Source organism: Ascidiella aspersa, chromosome 6, assembly GCF_963924565.1.
Source record: "Ascidiella aspersa chromosome 6, kaAscAspe10.2, whole genome shotgun sequence".
Taxonomy (NCBI): Eukaryota; Metazoa; Chordata; class Ascidiacea; order Phlebobranchia; family Ascidiidae; genus Ascidiella; species Ascidiella aspersa.
The window spans coordinates 15,964,739-15,984,744 of NC_139452.1; the positions used below are offsets into that span (position 1 = coordinate 15,964,739).

Genomic DNA, 20,006 nt, shown 5'->3' on the forward strand with positions numbered 1-20,006 from the left:
CGTCAACACCAAAACGACCCATGCCAGAGGTAACACAGCGCCCGATCGGTCCATACCCTCTCCCTACAGTTTCAGTGTTATTTTGCTCATTTAAGGCAATATTACGATGAATTTAGGACGTATTTTGACAGATTTAGGTCTTATATAGACGATTTTGATCTCATTCTGTACTGGGCAGTAATCTGCGTATTTAAGCTTTATGTCATTGGGCTTTATTCTATTGGGTTTTTAATTTTTTCTGCTTTAGGTATTGTTGCTTTTTAGGTTTTGTGTGTTCCTCTTAAAAGTGATAGCACAGAACGTAAATAGTTATTAACTCGTTTGCAGCATAAATAATACGATTTATTTACATACTCACACACAATTAAGGCACATATTGACTCGACTCAGTTATTAGTTTTTAAGCAAAAACAGTACTGTACAGATACTGGATCTGTATCACTACCAGCCTTACAAAAATTTAACCTTGAAAAATTGAGGGTGGAATTTTTCCAGGGCCTAAGGCTATAGCCTTATTAGCCTATTGGTTAATCCGGCCCTGGATATAAGACTCTAACATAAGATATAAGACTCTGTGAATAACTAGATGCTCCATCAGTGTTGTAAACAAATCATTTAGAAACAATCAAGCCATATTTATAAAAAAAAATTAATCCTAGTCAAGCCATTTGTGAAATAACTTAAGTCCAAGTTTTTGAATAAATAAAAAGTCGAGTATCAGTCATGTCATTAGAGCAATTCAATTTCAAGTGAAGCTAAAATTATATACTATTGAACTTGGTAAACTCGTCCATTATGAGAAAAAACTTAACAAAAGAATAACTAACATATAACAAGCAAATTGTTTGTGCGAAAATTACGATAAATAAACCACTTTTATAAAAAAACTTAGTTCAGTGGCTCTCAACCTTATATGCTTGGTGGCCCCCTTTGATAGGCTTTCAACCCTTTTGGCCCACCTGCTTATAAAAAATACATTGTATTTACGTGTTTTAACTTGTTTCACTCCACGTCAGTAACAAACAGCAATTAAACGAAGTCTAACGAATAAACTTACTTAGGCTACTTTCTAACAAATTGAAATCTGTTATTTCACTTTAAATCAACGTACTTGTAGTCATTGCAAAGCACATTCTTAAGTTATTTTTTATTAGACTCTGTTTCGTTCGCTTTAATCACGCAAGATCAGAAAATCCAGCTTTGCAAAGATAGTTTTAGTTGCGAATTAAACGCATATTATGATTACGACGGCCTTCTTGCTGAGTAGTGAGTACGAATCTCGAATAGACACAAAGCACTGGAGCTATTACTTTTGTTATTATATAGAAGCTTTATTGCAGTCTTTAAAGTAAAAGTCTGTGTTTTATAACGCCTGACGTTTTTACGCCAATCAAAGGTTTGAACTTTTCCACGATTTACTTCCCAAAATACTTCTAGCAATAATTCCAGAATTATTAACTGGCGAATTGGGCTCCGTAGGCCTACAATCCAAAGGTATTCTACAACAATAGGTTTTGAATCTAGAGTAACGAATCTTAGTTTTGAAAATTATTTGACAGACACTTAATGATAAGGCGAAAGGTTATCGGCCAGTAACCTGAATAAGCGCTAACGCCACATACATGGCTGCATTTGAAGCAGCACAGTAATTGTTTTGCCACAGCGATAGGCGGCGTTAATCAAAACTTTTCGCGATAGAACGAATAAATCATACCGATTCTAATTACATGACATAAACGGCAGAAGTTTTGTAATGCCATGACCTAGCTTGAGAGTTATGCCCGTGGACCCCAATCATCGCTCCGTGGCCCCACAGGGGAGCCGAGGGCCACGGTTGAGAAACCATGGTTTAGTTCATTTAAGTCAAATCAAGTCATTTTGCTCGAAAGATTTAAGCCAATCATTTGAAAACAGTGACTTAAGCCATTACAACACTGGCTTACGCAGACAATGTTTAACAACTTTAAGTGGTTGAACTTGTAAGTTATTGGTGGGGGTAAGCTAACCATAATTAGGCCATTTAAAGTGGTGCCATCTGTATGGTGTGTTTACAATTAAAAAAAAACACAGAAACACATGAAAATTCTACTGCAATCTAAATTTTTCTGGAAATATTTCCTTAAACTCTTGGAGGATAGCAGCCCCTAGGTTAAAAATAAAATAGCTATACAAGGGTAACTCTATGAATGCTGTTCATGAAATGTGGCTTTAATTCATACTAGAAGCTAGCTGTTAATTAAAATTATTTACAACACCAAAACTTTTTGTGTAATTCTGTCATTTTTTCCATGGAAACCTAAATGTTGGGTAGCTACCAATAAAAGTAAACATAATGACACATGATTAAATGATTAACTTTGCAAAATATATTATGGTTTACAGTCTATTATTTGCCTTGCCGGTGTTTATTTATGTTTTTTGAACACTTGCTGCTGGTTGCAGTTATGACTGGTTGGTCATATAAAAAATAAAATATTTACAAGAGATCAATTACTTTGTTTTTATGTTTTTTCTTTTTTGATTTTTTCGTTTTGGCATTAGTTGTTAAACATTGTGAGTCTTGTTTTGTTAATTTTGGAAGGACTTCTGGTACAGATGGGTAGTTTGTATCATCCTCCCTTTTTTCAGTCTTAACACTTTTAGCTTTCTTCTTCTTTTTTGAATTTATTTCTTGCAATGGTATGGAAAAGTTGGCTTGCTCATTATTATCACTCTTTATATTTTCCAAATCTACTGTTTTTAGTTCACCAACAACTTTGGGAAAACTCGAAACAACATTATCTTCCTTTTCACGCTTTGAACTTTTATGATTATGTTTAGTGGACAAAAGAGTGTGGTTATAAGTTGTATTACCGTCTAATGGTAATACTGGCTCTGTTTGGGAGGACAGGGGAAAATATATAGAGTTTTCTTCCTTGTCTTTTTTTCGCTTTTTCTTTTTTGGAGATTCTTTGCTTGTTATAGTTGATAACTGCCCAACATTTTCAACTGTTTCATTCACTGAATGGGTACTGTTGGAAGATAATGGAGACCAACTTTCTTTGAGTTGAAAGGTTTTGTCCTTTTTCTTTTTTGCAGGGTAAGAGCTACTAACTGAGTTTTGATAATCACCAGCCGATGTACTGCAGTTGAAATCAAATTCTATTTTCCTTTTGTGTTTTTTCTTGGGCAGCATCCTTTTTTGCTTTATAGGTGATTGCTGGTCGATAGGATCCTGCCATCCAAAAGGTTTAAATCTAACTTCAACATCTGGCATTATGGGTGGTGCAGGTCTTGGTATACAGTTATTCATATCTGGCAAAGTTACAGGGGCAAATTCTGTAAAATCAATGCTGTTTTGCGTTTTTTTTATCACCATTGTGTTCATGCTGTCACTCATTGTTTTCATCAAAACAGACTGTTTTCGAACATTTTTGCAGGAGACTTGTATAGCTAATTGATTTCCATTGGTAATCTCTAGACTTTTTCTTTCAGCAGAGTTGTAAGTTACATTTATGTTGTTTAAAGAAGAAAGGGGGATATTAGGGGGAAGAGAAATGACACACAATTCCAAATTATTAAACGTATCACCATAATCATTTTTCACAGGTAGGACACTGTCAAATCCAGTTAACAAATTTTTTATGGCACGCTGTACAGGTTTTTTATTTGGTGTTGAAACAACATTATCATCATCCTCTCTTGTCACCATTTTAAAAAAGTGGAACACCAAACCAAGATAATCCTGCAAAAATGAATAAAAAACAATGCTGTTATTATAAAATTCACTAAATAAACTACTATTGCTATTTACTTAAGCTGCTACTTAATTTTATAGGTGATTGCTGGTCGATGTTCTTAAAAAAACTGACTTTCTTATCAGAAACTTTTACACAATAAATTGTCATTTAACAATGTATTTTTTGTACATATTTTGAAAAACTAGTTGGGCGATGCACAAGCAAAACAAATTGCATAAAAAGTGGCTATTTGACCAGATCGCTGTTTTACCTTGCACTCATATTATTTATTGATTTTATTTTTGGTTAGCGTCCAGGTTGAAAAGTAAGGCCTGCAATTTGCCACTTGGCCGTGCATTTTATGTTGAATAAAATCAACGAAAAATGCGGTCAGCCGCAAAAATTCGCTTAAACGTTCGTCTCGCTAACGGTTTTCAGTATAGTACCCCATTTTCATCCGTGCAAATTTTACAAAAAACGTTATTACAGCCGTGCAGTTTTGCATAATTTTAATTATTTTTTTGGAAATCGATTTCAATTACTTTTTAATCGGGTTGATATACCCAGGAGGTGCCTATAGGCTATTTAACAGGATGTTCCTTTACGCTTGCACCTGTTTAGTGAATAAATGTTTGATTTGAACCTACCATTGAAAGTATGTATGTCAAGTGCACCCCGATATTTTTCAACACACCACACCTGCATTGCTAAATAACCAATATGCACATGGTTTTACCATATGTTATAATTGCGGGGTGCACTTTTGACTTTAGTTGCACATGGTCAGCCCAATTTTTTTTTAGAGGTGTAGCCGCGAGATCTGCCATAATCTCCAGATTGGCGGGTGAATTGCAAATACTATGCGGATGCAAGTGCGTCTGGAAAGTGCCGCCCGAAAAGCCATAACAAATATAATATTTATGCTTCATTTGTTGGCAGTTAGTTGGTAACCAGGTTGGAAAGTAAAGCCTGCACACTTTCTCTCTCAGCCGCGGTCATAGCCCCGCAATTGATATAAAATGCAGTCAGCCAAGAAAAATTGCTCAAATGCGCAAAACTTTCGTCGCGCTAATGGATTTAGTATGGTACTCCATTTTTAACCGTTCACAGCCGCGCAAAGTGCAAAATCGTCTTCCCTGAGCAAAATCCAAAGTTTCCCATCGGTTTGGTATTAGGACATCACGCACCATAAAAATGAAATGCACAAAATTGGTGTGTTGAAAGTTTTGGCGTACAAATTGAAACTTAGACAGTCAATTTGGAGACGGGCTCAAAACCAAAATGTGCACATTGTGCGCACAATGTGCACTTGTTATATATATGTGCACCGCATTCGAAGGTGCACATTGTGCGCACAATGTGCACTTGTTATATATATGTGCACCGCATTCGAAGGTGCACATTGTGCACTTGTTATATGTGCACGAACCAAAACGTGCACATTGTGCGCCTTGCGATATTTCCACCAAATGTACACTAAATCTGCATCTAATGTGCACCTCACTTGAATTTGATGTGCTATTAATGTGCCGGTGCGGCAAAGGTGGCTAAAAAGTTGCACACTCTGTTTTCCGTGATCACTTTTTCCACCGAATGTGATGGTAAGGTGCTATTTGTCCAGCAGCGAATTATTGTTATCGAACTTGAAAACAGACAGACAGGTAGATGTAGGATTTGTACTTTTCTTACTTACCAGAAGATAAACAGATTGTCACAAATTTAATTATTGTAGACCCTTTGTACCAGACTAATGCGTTTGTCCGCGGGAATTGCCGTTCGGGTCAGCTACCCACCGACTTTGTGTGAATTTCAAAGGCTCAATTTTTCTAACGCTGCGTGACAACTTTGTGTGCGGTTGCGTTTTTTTGATGGCGTTGTGTTGCATCGTCATTCGTCGGGTGGATACCAAGAGAATCGGACGCATTTTGAGCACGGTTTGCAATCTCGTTGGTTAGAGGCAAGAACAATTTTTGAATTGTAAAGTAATTTAAGCTAAGTTACGTGACGTATTAGAAAAACAGCAACTCATTGATATAGAAAAAATGAAAAATCAACGTTTTATTTAATCAATATTCATATTTTTGTCATGACATTTCGAACATGGCGTTAACTTGATTCTGTAAAATACAAGTTGTGACGTCATGCTGGAGTGAACCGCTTTTGTTTAAAGGTTGGGGTTCGGTTAAGGTTTATGTTCTTTCAAATTATTTGGTTCAGATTCGGTAACAGTTCGGCATTCTTTACCTTTTTGGATATTGCATGAATGTAGGCCTATGCCTTTACTTTTTATTTTCAGTAATTTTTTTTTCTCTGGAAGACTATATACGGATCTGTTCATAAGTTTAATGGTGAAAATAACGGCCCAAATAGACGTTAAAAGCGACATGCTTTATTTTCAAACGTTTCGGCAATTTCTAATCACTGATGATGGCATTAGAAATTGCCGAAACGTTTGAAAATAAAGCATGTCGCTAATTTTTCTCTGTAATCTAACATTATATATTTTTTATGTTTCTGTAGCATTTTTCTACGTTCGTCTTTAACTTCCCTTTAGTGTATTGATTTTAAATTTTTTATTTCGATACCTTTTCTTTTTTATTCATTTTTCATTTATTTTTACTATAATTTCATTTTCCTTTGTCATTTGAGGTTATATTTAATTTGTTTCTGTCGCATTTTCATATTACCTACCTATCGATAGCATTTTGTTTATAATCTTGCTTAAAGTATTTCGCAAATATTGCTGCTGCAGTTTTTCGTTTAAAATTTTTCTATTCAACCATTTCCAACTTTTTATCTTACGATTGGTATTTCGCCCTGAAGTGAGTATTTTTTTGTTCCCTTAATTGCTTTTGTGCTATATGCGTGCCGTGACTCCTTCAATTTTCTGGTTTTATAAAATAAACTTTTGTGTTTTTTAAATTTACGCAATTATGGCCTGACTTAACGTTGTACAATCACTCATTTTAAATGTATTTCATAATAAAAATGCTTGTATTTTTTAAAATGCAGTGAATCAGAGAGGTCGATAGAGCTACTAATTACGAAAGTTATTTTTAGGATTCATTGATCATTTAAAAACAAACACAAACCATCTAAGCAGACGTATCGCTATTCAGTGTTCAACTAATTCTAACCAATTTTTTTCTAAATTAACAAAATTAAAATGCAAATTGCAGTTGATATAGATTAAAATGGCCAAACATAGATCTTTAACAACAATAAGTGTTGCCTTACGTTTAAAAGGTCCTATCAACATGCAGTTTGGAAGGGGTGCCCAAAACGTGACATTTTTTCCGATAACCAATATCGTGAACAAAAAGTATCACAATCCGATACCCAATGACGTCATAACCATGTCCACATAAGCAGAGTAGTTAAAAATGATGAACGTTTAAAAATACTTTTACAGGTTTTAAGGCTAAATTTGCAGGTTTAGCTCCAGTTGTTAACTTATTTGTTTGGTAAATTTAACCCATATAATCGAAAATCCATACAATTGGGACTCAATTAAAAAAAAAGAATTATAAAAAGAATCGATCGAAAAATAACATGCATAATAAATTCACCCAATATAATCGGAAATCCATAAAATTGGAACTCGAATAGAAAATATATCATAATAAAAAGAATTGCACGAAAGATAACATGTATTACTTGATCTTTTCCATACAAAAACATCATCGGAAAAATCGTTTAATATGAAGTCATTTATTTTTCTGTATAACGTTCACTGATACATTGTAAGTTGCACATTGAGCGATAGTGCACAATGTGCACTTTAACGTCATATATCGCAAGTGCACATTGTGCGCACAATGTGCACCTTGGAATGTGCAGCGAACCGTGCACATATCGCACAATGTGCACGTTTTGTTTTGAGACCTGTTGTCAATTTGGACATAAAAAATTTAACTTTCTTTTTGTAAATATATATTTTAATAATACCGTTTGATATTTTATCATTTTCAAAACGAAAAATTAAACGCAACCAGATCCATTGGTACATTATTGTTTTAAAAGTAAGGTTTATTAAGCACACACAATTAAACACTTTAAATTATAAAAAAAACAGTTCGTCGCCAACATTCTCTCTTCTCTCATAATTTCTAACGTGCTGGGCTTATGTCATACTGATCGGTTACATGGTCGCCATTTTATGTTTAAATTGGTTAAATTATTTCCCGAAACCTTCGTAATTTGGTAAAACCAAATAAAAATTAGTTAACAGGTACAATTTTAAATCAATTTAAAATCATTGTACTAACTTGTTTCAAGTTTTAAATTCGCGAGAATAATATAGTCCAATGCAGGGCTTCCCAGACCCAAACTGGCGGTCGCGCCCTTACAAAAATAATATATTTTTCTGTTTGATTTGCCAATGGCAAATCTAATGCAAAACCAAGCTTTTAAAATGCACATTACTAACTTCAACAAATGCGTGCCCAAGAAGACAGAAAAATGTTATGTTTCAACCTAAGGATAGCGGAAAAGTTTATTAAATTAAATGGGGAAAAAAATATGTTTCCCGCCAAATTATTCCGATTTGGCTGTGGATGATTTGCAAGTTAAAAGTAAAACTACAAAGTAGAATTTATGGCGCTACTGTAAAATCCTACCACAGCGTTGTAACAATTGTTAATTTAACGCATAATATTCGGATTAGGGTTCGAGTTAGTGTTAGGTGTGCGTGGGTTAAGTATTGTTTATTATTCAATTATAATACTTTACCTACCCGCACCCTAACCCAAATAATGTTCGCTGTGGTAGGATTCTAGACCAGTGCCGAATTTAATTTTAGCAATTAATAAACCTTAAAAAGTGTACTATAATTATTTAAATATTACGTTGTGAATAATTGACCAGATATAATGGCCAATAAACCGTATTTAGATTCTATTCTAGGTTGACTGATTTGCAATTTTAATTTTAAAAACTTGTTTCATCTGTAAAAATGAGGAGGATTCTAGACCAGTGCAAATATGTTTCTAAAATGCTTCATCCAATAAAAACCCATATAAATATAAAATAACATTTTAAAATGTATTCTTCTCTTCTGAGAAAATCTATTAAGTCCCAAAGCCCTATAGCCGCTATAGTCATACTATGGCGTGTTGCAGTGTGTAACTATGCAAATATTTTTATTAATCTATTTTTTATAGTTCATGTGTGAATTTGGCTACTTTTTTGGTCTTATTCCAAACTGCATTTTATTCCGATGTTGTTTTTGCTTATTTCAGTATTATGGCCGGGTCCGCAGGATTTTAGACCAGTGCTCTTCAACCGGTGTGCACGGTGCACCCTATGGTGCTTCACAATATGCATGGGGTGCACCGGTACAAAATGTATACAAGGGTGCATCACAAACTCGCAAACTGTGAACCATTAATATTTGACTTCTCAAGTTTGTTTAAATGCTGTTTTGTAATATGCAATAGTACTCGCATGCAGCCTGCAGCTATAATCGAACTATCACCGACAGTGTGTAAAACTTCTGCAGCTCCTCTCGGTTTAATTGACATGATGATGTTGATTTGCATAATGATTTTTCGTGCTCCCTTCGCTCGCCAGGTGCGCCCACTTGATTAACCTTTAAGGTCATCGCGTTTTCTCAAAGTGGTTTTATTACACTTTTCAATATGAATAACGACGTGTAGACTTGAATTTTGAACCTAACAAACGCTTTTTTGTCCCGCTTTTACGCCAACACTTTACTGCCACCTTAAAAGTAGCTAAACACAATTTTAAGTGCAAAAACATATCCGAAACCCGCCTGATTAACAGTTGGTCTAACATTTTAATAACATAATTTGTGGTTAACATTTTGTGCGGCCCGCAAGAGACCTTTCCGACTTTGGTTTAAGCCCGCAACTAGAAAGTGTTTGCTGACCCCTGTTGTACAGTATGTGTACTCTTTCAAAAATAATTAAATTGCCACAGCTATTCACAACTTATTGATTTCGAAATCTTTTGCCATCCAGTATCGTAAATCTTACTTGTTGCGCTTCGAATTTATGATGAATTAACGATTTAAGCAGAGGGAAGCAATCTCATCCATCCCATTGATGTTGTCAGTTTTGCAAATTTATAAAATTTGGTTTTATTTATTTTCTGCTTTGTATTGCGGTCCGCGAAAAAACAGATTCACAAATAGTGGTCCGTGGTCCAAAAAAGTTTGAGAAACCCTGTTCTAGACCACCTCTAACACTGTACAAAAATTAACTTACTTATTGATCACCTTAAAAATGCTACTGAAGACACCATCTCACAGATATCAGACAAAAAGTTTTTTTTGTAGGGCAAGTGCACCTGTTAGATTTTAAGGCATGCCACACCTGAACCAAAAATGATGGAAATTGTGTCCAGATTTTTCTATTTGTTAAACAAGTAAACTGCTTTGAACTTTTTATATGTCTGATCAGCTTTTTATATGCCTAATCCAGTGTTCCGTCTAATTTTTTACCATGTGCGCAGGTGCCCAAAATTTTGCACACAAGCCGAAAATAAGTGCGCAAGAGCCCAAAATTTCCAACAAAAAAGTGCCCAAATTGGATACGCGGGAGACTTTTTTTTTTCTTTGGGTCTTCACTATTTATCCACGCTCATCGAAATTTACCCCAACTGTGTTTTTATAATTATTTTTTTGATACCTGCTTCTGTATGGGCTTTGGTATTCTTATTACGTCTTACTACAACCTCCAACCATTATGCTCCAATATTTGAAATGGACTCGTGAATAGTTTGTCAAAGAGGCGGCGGGCCGGATGAATTATATTGGCGGATCTGGCCCGCGCGCCGTAGGTTGCCGACCCCGGTTTTAAGCAGTAAAAACAGCTTAGAACTGCAAAATTCCTGACAGATCGGGTAAAACTACACATGCATGTAATTTCAAAGTAAAGCATAAGACACCGAATATAGGCAGAAATCACACCAGACGTAACATGTAACCATAAAAATTACTGCACATAATAGAAAATATTTATAGCAGTACTTGCGACGCCCTAAGAATTTGCCGGCGCTCTATTTAGGGGGGCACCTTCCATGTTAGGAACAACTTTTTTCCACATATGTCTTTAAGCAAATTAATTTGAACACTGTTTTGCTCATAAGAGGCTCAGATAAAACTAATTTGGGCACTTTTTGTTCTGTACGTAGCTCAGATAAAACTAATTTGGGCACTTTTTTGGTCGTACGTAGCTCGGATAAAACTAATTTGGGCAGTTATTTTGTTGTACGTAGCTCAAATAAAACTATTTTGGGCACTTTTTGTTCCGTACGTAGCTCGAGTAAAGCTAATTTGGGCACTTTTTTGTCCGTACGTAGCTTAAATAAAACTGATTTGGGCAGTTTTTGTTCCATACGTAGTTCGGATAAAACTAATTGGGGCACTTTTTTGGTCGTACGTAGCTCAAATAAAACTATTTTGGGCAGTTTTTGTTCCGTACGTAGCTCGAATAAAACTAATTTGGGCACTTTTTTGTCCGTACGTAGCTTAAATAAAACTGATCTGCGCAGTCTTTGTTCCGTACGTAGCTCGAATAAAACTAATTTTGGCACTTTTTCTGTTGTACGTAGCTTGAATAAAACTAATTTGGGCACTCTTTTAGTCGTACGTAGCTCAAATAAAACTCATTTGGGCACTTTTTGTTACGTACGTAGCTCGAATAAAACTAATTTGGGCACTTTTTTTGTTGTACGTAGCTCGAATAAAACTAATTTGGGCACTTTTTTCGTTGTACGTAGCTCGAATAAAACTAATTTGGGCACTTTTTTGTTCTGTACGTAGCTCGAATAAAACTAATTTGGGATTTTTGTTCTGTACGTAGCTCAGATCAAACTAATTTGGGCACTTTTTTTAAACTATCGTTTAGTAAGAATGGGGTACATAAGGTATTATATGTACTAATCTTTGCAAAATAGTGATAATCTGGGCATTAGAAGACGACTGGAGGTCGAATTGAAGTAAAAAAAATTTTGCGCAAAATGCGCAAAAAAAATGCGCTTATCGGGAACACTGGCCTAATCGGTTGTTTACATGCTAGTCACAAAGATTGTTGTCTGATTTATCGGTTAAAAACTTGTTGAAGAAAAGTATATCTCATGCAATTACCCTATATATATGTAAAAACACTTTTAGGAGATCAATCCATCAGATTTATTGTTTTACTTACTGCACTACTTTTTGTAATACATATTAAAAATAACTGTTTTGACATCTTATATTAGTATTTTTCAACTGAAAAACTAAGCTAACAACATTCTATTGGCCCCCATTATATAATGGTCAAAATTTTAACCTCAATTATTTTGAGTTTTGGGATTGTTCTAATCTAACATGGATAATATTTAAAAAAATAGTTTTTGCCTCTTGGTTTTACAATGTTAATTTTAATCTATAGAAAATTTTGTTATTTTTAACTTTTGGTTTTAAAAGTTGAAAATGAGCTCCACCTCACAAAAGCATAAGGATTTTGTCGCGGAACCAATGGGTGATAAGGAAAACACCTGTGTTGCTGGAGTAGGATGCAAAACTGGTGCAAAACTAACAGATGGTGGCTTCTCCAAGGTAAATTTTAAATGGTGTTATGCAGTGTTTTCTCCAGTGGCCCCTATCCAGGTTTTTTTTGGTTTGTACCACCCCCCCATTTTATGTTATGATAGTTATCGCAAAATTATGCTCTCTATATGAGCATATTTTAATTACACCTGATTAGTGTGCAATTGACACAGTTTTTGTCGCTCAACCACAGGTTGTATTTTAGCTAACTTGGCACACAGCCCAACTATACTTTACTTTTAAACAAATTTTGGAGTAATGACCAAATAAAAATTACCTTTGATTGTTTCAACCTCACCTATTTTGCTTCACATCATTTGGTATCAGAACAGATTGTGATATTTTTCTCCAGAAAATTAGGTATCGAATAAAATGAGTATATGACATAACACCTAATCACCGCTTGTTATCGTTGTTTCATCAAGCCAGGGGTTCTTAAACTGGGGTCCATGCAGTGGCGTATCCTTGGGGGGGGGTTGGGGGTTCGGACCCCCCCCCCTTTTTGTTAGTGACAATATCGTTTTTTAGTTCGTTTTTGTCAACGTTCAAGCTCACCGTCCGAAGCTGCGTGTTTTTTAATGTAATTGGGTCACGACTCACGCGTCGCGTCTTAAGCTAATGCAAATCCAAGATCGAGCGCAAAACGCCGTTTTTCGTTTCTTGTTTGGTCGACGTAAACACAGGATATTTTTTCTCTCGCATTTCGTTATTCGTTCAGGTTGGCTGATTAGGAAGTGCGTGTTCGACAATTAACAACAATAAATCAAGCGATCTCCGCCTTTTTCTCGCTTATAACGTCGAGTTAGGCGGTGCTGATGTTTCTCGCAGTTTACCAATTCATATACTTTTCGACTATTTTAACTATGTAAGTGCGAAATTTTTTTTTCTTAGTTCGTCAGGTGTGCCCTCACTTAAAAAGGTTAAAAACACTGATTTTAGAACTATTGAATTGGCGTTTTTATGTTATGCTAGTCGAATAACACCCTGGAAAACGATCTTCGTTTAGTATTGCAGGTGGCCAAAGACATGCTTGTAATTTAGCGTGGTCCCGTACATGGATCTACCAAAATCAATCACATATATTTCACGGTCTTGTTTTCGATTTACTCAGGAAGTTAACGATTGCACACGAAGCGGTATTATGTATGACGTCATCACAATCGCTATTTTATGACGTCATTAACGCCAGACAGAAAAACGGGGCCCAAGTTGAAAATTCGGGACCCCACCCCCTTTTTAAATTTCTGGATACGCCCCTGGGTCCATGGATCCCTTAGGGGTCCGTGAACTAGTTTTAAGGGGTCCGCGAAAGCCAAATTGAAATATTGGTATATATTTAGTAGGGATGTTCAAAGTAGAATATCGAATCCTTGGATTCGAATCCAGATGAGATTCGAATCCAATTCTGCGGTTTATTTCGGGTAATTGGAACCGATATAATTTAATGTTTTACCGCCGATTGTTGCGCCTAATTGTACAACCGCTTGTGGTAAGTTGGCCTGTCGCTGCGGCCACCGATTTATAGTGCTTGCTTTAAATGTAGCCTGGTAGTGCAGTGTCAGCGTTTTTTCGGGCGACCAATTACTTCGCGTCTCGCGATAACGTGCGTCTAATAATTAAGTGTCAATCAAGCGTTATTGGGCGAGGGACTAACGTGTAATGTCAGGTGCGGAGTTCGCAATTTCCCTAAATGCGTTAAGTTGCAAACGTAACATAACATTTGTAAAACGTGCTAGCCGTCGACAAAATGCGCTATTGGGTTACTCAAGGTCAACTTAAGGCCAATATTCAGCGAGGTTATGCAGTTATGCACAGCGTAGTTGTCAAGTATTCGTTATGTCAATAGTAACTTTGTATTCGCTGCAGTTCATTATTTGACTGCAGAACAGATCATGTTAGTCAAAAATGAAGCACTAAGACCCAACATTGCTTTAAAAAACAGGACCGAATTGCTAAAGGGTTCTGTGTGCAGTGTTGCATTGTACTGACTATTGGCAAAAATATGAGTTTTGGCAACAACCTTGACAGTGGACATATTACTGTTTACACAACTGCTTTAAATAACAGTTGTTAAGAATGTTATACATATGCTAGATTTTTTTTATTATATTGTACACATTTTAGCAAATTGTTTGGGCTATTTATTGCTGTGGTTGTGGGCCCTGTAGGGTAGATTAAGATTATTCCCTTCCCCAAACAAAATCAAACCTGATAAAAATATACTAGGATTCGCAATTCTGGATTCGTTATTCTAGATTTGAAACCTATTATTCTAGAATACCTTGGGATTCTACTTTGAACATCTCTAATATTTAGAAAGTAATTTTTCTAAGGAAAGAGTTTAATTAAAAATAAAACGTTTTTGCATTGAATGACTCTATTTCTATTCTCATTTTCACATTTTGTGGACTGAAAACTGCAGATTTCTACAATCTATTGTATTAGGACGTCAATTTATGGCGTCATTTTTTTTATTTTATAAACAAACTTTCTCAACAATGTAGAAAACGGGTGTGTAAGCTACAGCAAACGTCTTCACCGCAGTTGGCTCTATTGAATGTTTTTTTTTGCCTCAATCTCGAAAAGGAGCGCTTTACCGTCGCCTTGTGAAAAAGATTAAACCGTCGAGGAACTATAGGTTGCTAAACTGATGGCCGTCTTACCCTCAGCAATAAGCCATTTTTGTGTTTTTCTTGTACAGTTTCAGCTGAATAATTTTCTAATTATACAGAGTTTAAAAAGGGCAATTTTGAAGCCACGCTTATTACCATCGGCTAAATTAAACTACAAATATCACCAAATTTTTTTGATGAGCATTGTTAATTTTGCTGACAACGAAGTGCAACAGCTTGTGATTGATACGTCACAGACGCTGTTCTGACACTGCAATTCCATAGCACTTTTTTTAGCTGTCGGGATACCAATCTGTGTGAAATTGTTTAAACATCCTGACTTGTGACATATACAGGGTTGGGATTAGGCCAGTGGTTCTCAACCTTTTTTCTTTCGTGGCCTATTTACGTTGCAAAAAAATTCTGTGGCCCAATAGAATTTTTATGAAAGAAAAAGCTTTAAAATAGGTTTAGAACAAAACACAGCAGAACATTTTTCAAAACAGATTATTCATTCAACCGTGTATTAGTGAGGTACTAGCGGAACAATAAAGTTACATTCCTTTTTAATTCCTCCCTAAGCCATTATTCCTGTAAAATTAATTATAATGACACAAATAAAACTAAATCTAGCTTTTTAAATTGGTCTGTGTCCTACCTCAAATGTTCTTATGGCCCACTAGTCAGCCATGGCCCACTGGTTGAGAACCGCTGGATTAGGCACTTGCCAGCTCGCCAATGCGAGTGCAAATCGCTCCGAGCGAGTGGTGATTGACACCCACTCGCCCGACTGGCGTTCGGCGGGAAGTTTAATCAGTTTGTGTACAACTTGCACCACTACCAAGCAAAACATTCTTAGCGTTAGTTATTTCCTTCAAATACATTCAACACTACACAATTAATAAGGTTAATCAAAGTCGCGTTCAAAACTCATAATAAACACTTTTTGAACCGTTTTATGATCTTGACCAGGGATGTCCAACCTGCGGCCCGCCTAATATTTACGTGCGGCCCACCACTAATTCTCACTTTCAGTAACCTTTATTAAAAACAGTTGTTTTGAATATCATCAAAACGTGAAGATCGCGCAGTATTTGATGTAGGCATAATCTTGTGTTTTTTATAATCGAGTCTAATGTCGCATTTCAACATCCATCGAGCACTTTGTGCACCCATCATTGCTAAGTAAGATGTTTGTTTTTCTGAATGTGTGTTTTTCCGGACCGTTTTAAGGAAATATATCAGCCCAAACACGTGAAAACTTAAATTTTCGCATATTTGCGCATAAGTTCACTCTCGAAGAACGGGTGTTTATAAGTTAGGTTGTTTTATGATGTCACGATATGACGCAACTTATGACGTCACCTCTCTTTAATTTGAGAGATTTTGCGGCCCATCGAAATTTTTAAAGTGACAATGCGGCCCATTCTGCTAAAAGGTTGGACATCCCTGATCTTGACAAAGACTCTTTTGTCCAATAGATTTGTGTTACATCACAATGGAAATGTTACGTCACATTCAGTGGCGTATCCAGGGGGTTTTGGGGGTTCGGACCCCCCCCCCCTTTTCGTAAGTGACATTATCGTTTTTTGTTCGTTTTGGTCGGAGTTTTACTCACCGTCCGAAGCTGCGTGTTTTTAAATGTAATTGGGTCACGCGTCTTTAGTTACTGCGAAACCAAAATCAAACGCAAAGCGCCGTTTTTCGTCTTTTGTTTGGTCGAACGTAAACGCTACATAGTTTTTCTCTTTCGCCTTTCGTTATTCGTTCGGGTTGGCTAATCAGCAAGTGTGTGTTTGACCATTAATAATATAAATCAAGCGGTTTCCGCTATTTTCTCTCTGAAAACGTCGAGTTAGACGGTGCTGATGTTTCTCGCTGTTTGTTGTCTGCGTTAATATCAGATGTTGGTGTAAGACTGGGGTCGGCAACCTGCTGTATCGGGCCCGTCGCCTCTATGACAAACTATACACGAGTTAATTTCAAATACTTTTTGACTATTTTAACTACGCAAGTGCGAAAATTTTTCGCGCTTTGCGCAAATGATCTTACTACGTCCCATTTGTTAACGTTTTGATGCTGTATTTTGAACTAGATCAGCGCTTCTTTACCGTGGCGCCGTGGAAAGCTGCCAATTGCGTCGCGGACAAACCGAAATCACAAAAAAAATCACGCTCCGAAAGACGTGCTTTTAATTTAGCGTAGGTAGGATTGTCGAAAACGCACGTGTTCGTTTTCCGTCTAAATGTTTGCTTTTGCTGAACGTTAATTGGCTGTTTCGGTTGATTTTTTTCTTGTTTATGACTCATTACCATCGCTATTATATGACGTCCTATCCGTCACTATTTTATGACGTCAGACAAAAAAACAACGGGGAATTCCCCAAGTTGATAATTCGGAACCCCCCCCCTTTTTGAATTTCTGGATACGCCCCTGGTCACACTCAATGCGATTTACAACATGGTACCATGTTACAAAGATTGTGTTTAAGCATGTATCCCAAGCCCAAGCGTTAGTTAATTTAATATAGGTATATTGAGAAGTTTTAGTGGACCCCCGGTTGAGAACCACTATTTTAAACTATGCTAACAAACGTGTGCAACTTTCCAAGTAAAGACTTAAGTTTAACAATGCCAAATTTTGGCAGAGTTCGCAAAATATCGCGTTTGTTGTCGCAGTAAGTAAAAGATAGTCCAAGTTTAATTTACCTGCCGGAAAATAAAAAAATAAAATCAAGTACATTTCCTAGTAAAGTAAAATTTTAATGTTTCCAACTAAGACTATTATGTTTAGGAACTTATTGATGCCTGTTTACGCGTAAAATTTAGGTAGAGTTCGCAAATTTACGAAAAATTGAATTTTTATTTTTAAGCCGTTTGTTAGCGATAGTGATTGAGGTCAAAGCCTAATGACTTCTTACAATGTGTTTACCCACGAAATACTTAGCAGAGTTCGCGAAATATTGCAGTTATTGCAGAAGTTAACAGTTAGCATTTGTTTTTTCAATGAGGATTTTTCTCACGTTTGACGCAGTTTAGCACCGGGATTATGTATTGGCTTAAACATGACCCTTTCAAGCAAGTCTCAATTGCTGCTGCAACCTAAAGTTTTACGCTTGGGAGTTATTCTCAATTGACAAAGGTCACAGGTTTTCGTTACTTAAAAGATGTATTGCATGCTTAGCCAAGTGTTGTGCGCTATAGTTAACCGACTTCACATCACATGATGTGAAATTTATATTTAGTGACACTCAGTTCAAACGTTAGGCATAAGCAAATTGTTATGACATTTAAAAAAATATGTTTGCATTATTTATGTCATTCACGAAGATCTTACGAATAACCGGTAACACCAAATTACAGAATGATGAATGGTCGGAACGCTCACTAATTTAAGTGTTACTCCATTAAAACAAGTATTAAACCAAGGCACAATATTTGGGTTAGGGTGGGGGTTAGCGTTTGGGTGAAGGTGGGTCAAGTGTTATTATCTTTAATAATATTAATGTGAGCGTTCCGACCATTCATCATTCCATAAATTAGCACTACCCTATTTTTTGTAACCTGGGCAACGCTGGGTATTTCGTCTAGAATTTGATAAAAGCGACATTTCGCAATTTACAGAAGTTTCAGCAATAACTCATGCCATCATTATTGAAAAAATCAAGTGAAGATAAAAGTAAACGTTGTTAATTTTTAAATGTTTAACCCAGTCGTTGACGCCTTTGGAAAAGGAGTTAGAACTTGTATAAGCAATTGCTGCAGTTTTTGGAAACAATAAGTTTGAATGCAAATGTCTTATAATAATATTTGTAAGCAGTGTTTATTAGGATGTTTTGATGGCCTGAAACGGTTCAATGAACACTACATTATTTTAAAATATTGATTACTTCTGTAACTACAGCTGAGAATTAGCAATTAGTCTACCAAAGTATGTTGTTGCGATCTTATAAAGTTCATAGCGGTGAACCAACCCAAGGCTTAAAAAACTGTCTGTAAATATTTTATATTGCAATTATGTTTAGATAGATACAAATCGAAAGCATTGCAGGCGCCCATGGAAAACAGAAATGAACAACCCACTATAGGGGATCGCGCAGCACAAAACCTCTGAAAAATGTGAAATGTGGCGTATTGTTTCTGGCGCGAAGCAACCTGCGGTGAAACGTCTTTTAAGCACAGACAAACTAGAATACAAAAAGAACAGAGCGCCAGGATTTTTAGCAAAATGAAAAAAAGGCAGGCCTTTGCTACAAATTATCAGTGTTTTATTTTCAATACAGATTGTAAAACAATTTCTGACTAAAAACATTTTTTTAAGCCTAAACCGCTTCATGGTCATTAATTATTTCATCCATGCATGGAAGTAAACGACCAGACTTTTATAATAACTATAATGTTTACGTATACAAACCATAACACATGTTAACGATAACCCAAGAAATGACCGCGCAAGGACGGAAATTTGCATACAGCGTGCCAACAAATTTGGCGAGTGTTATTTAGTCCGAGTGTAAATTTTTGCTTAGGAACAACCCTGTATATAGATTTTTGCTTTTGCAACTATTTCATTTTACATATGTCTAGTTTTGAATGCAAGAACAGTACATCTTAGAAAGGCTTAATTGCAAAACTCTCATATTCACATTTTATTTGCAGGCATATCACATACTTGGGCAATTTCTACTTCTCGATAAAAACCAAGAACTTTTTATGGATTGGTTAAAGGAGTATGACGTGAAGAAAAACCATGCTGAAGCTACTTTCACTTGCCTTAAAGAATGGTGTGATTCATTTTTGTAATTAATAGTCACTAAATTTGTTATCACAGTGTTTTTTCTGTTTTCTAGAGTGGCAATATTTTATCTTGGCGATTTTTATTGGCTTTGTACAACGTTTGTAATATTTAATACCACTTTTAAACAACGGTGAAAATACTTTTAAACAACCATGGTATTATTATGTTGATTAAAACAATTTTATCAAACTTTTGTTAATGAGTTATAAGTACTGAATTGTGAGAATTTTTTAGATACATTTACAGCAAATATGTTATCACTTTAAATTCCTTTACTTCTTTTTACAATGGCAATAAATTACTTCAAGTGGCATGATATAG

General features: G+C 35.8%; 2 protein-coding genes across 2 annotated transcripts; one reads left to right on the plus strand and one right to left on the minus strand.

The window, feature by feature from the left end:
- Positions 1 to 2,354: 2,354 nt before the first annotated feature.
- On the minus strand, positions 2,355 to 3,779 carry LOC146140462 (uncharacterized). Its single transcript, XM_083392191.1, has one exon. The coding sequence runs from the start codon at positions 3,689 to 3,691 to the stop codon at positions 2,477 to 2,479; it is 1,215 nt and encodes a 404-aa protein (XP_083248317.1). The 5' UTR covers positions 3,692 to 3,779; the 3' UTR covers positions 2,355 to 2,476.
- Positions 3,780 to 12,096: 8,317 nt separating this feature from the next.
- LOC146140463 (barrier-to-autointegration factor 1-like) lies at positions 12,097 to 20,003 on the plus strand. Its single transcript, XM_083391416.1, has 2 exons — positions 12,097 to 12,285; positions 19,547 to 20,003. Exons 1-2 carry the CDS (start codon positions 12,160 to 12,162, stop codon positions 19,688 to 19,690), a joined length of 270 nt encoding a protein of 89 aa, XP_083247542.1. The 5' UTR covers positions 12,097 to 12,159; the 3' UTR covers positions 19,691 to 20,003.
- The last annotated feature ends 3 nt before the right edge of the window (positions 20,004 to 20,006 follow it).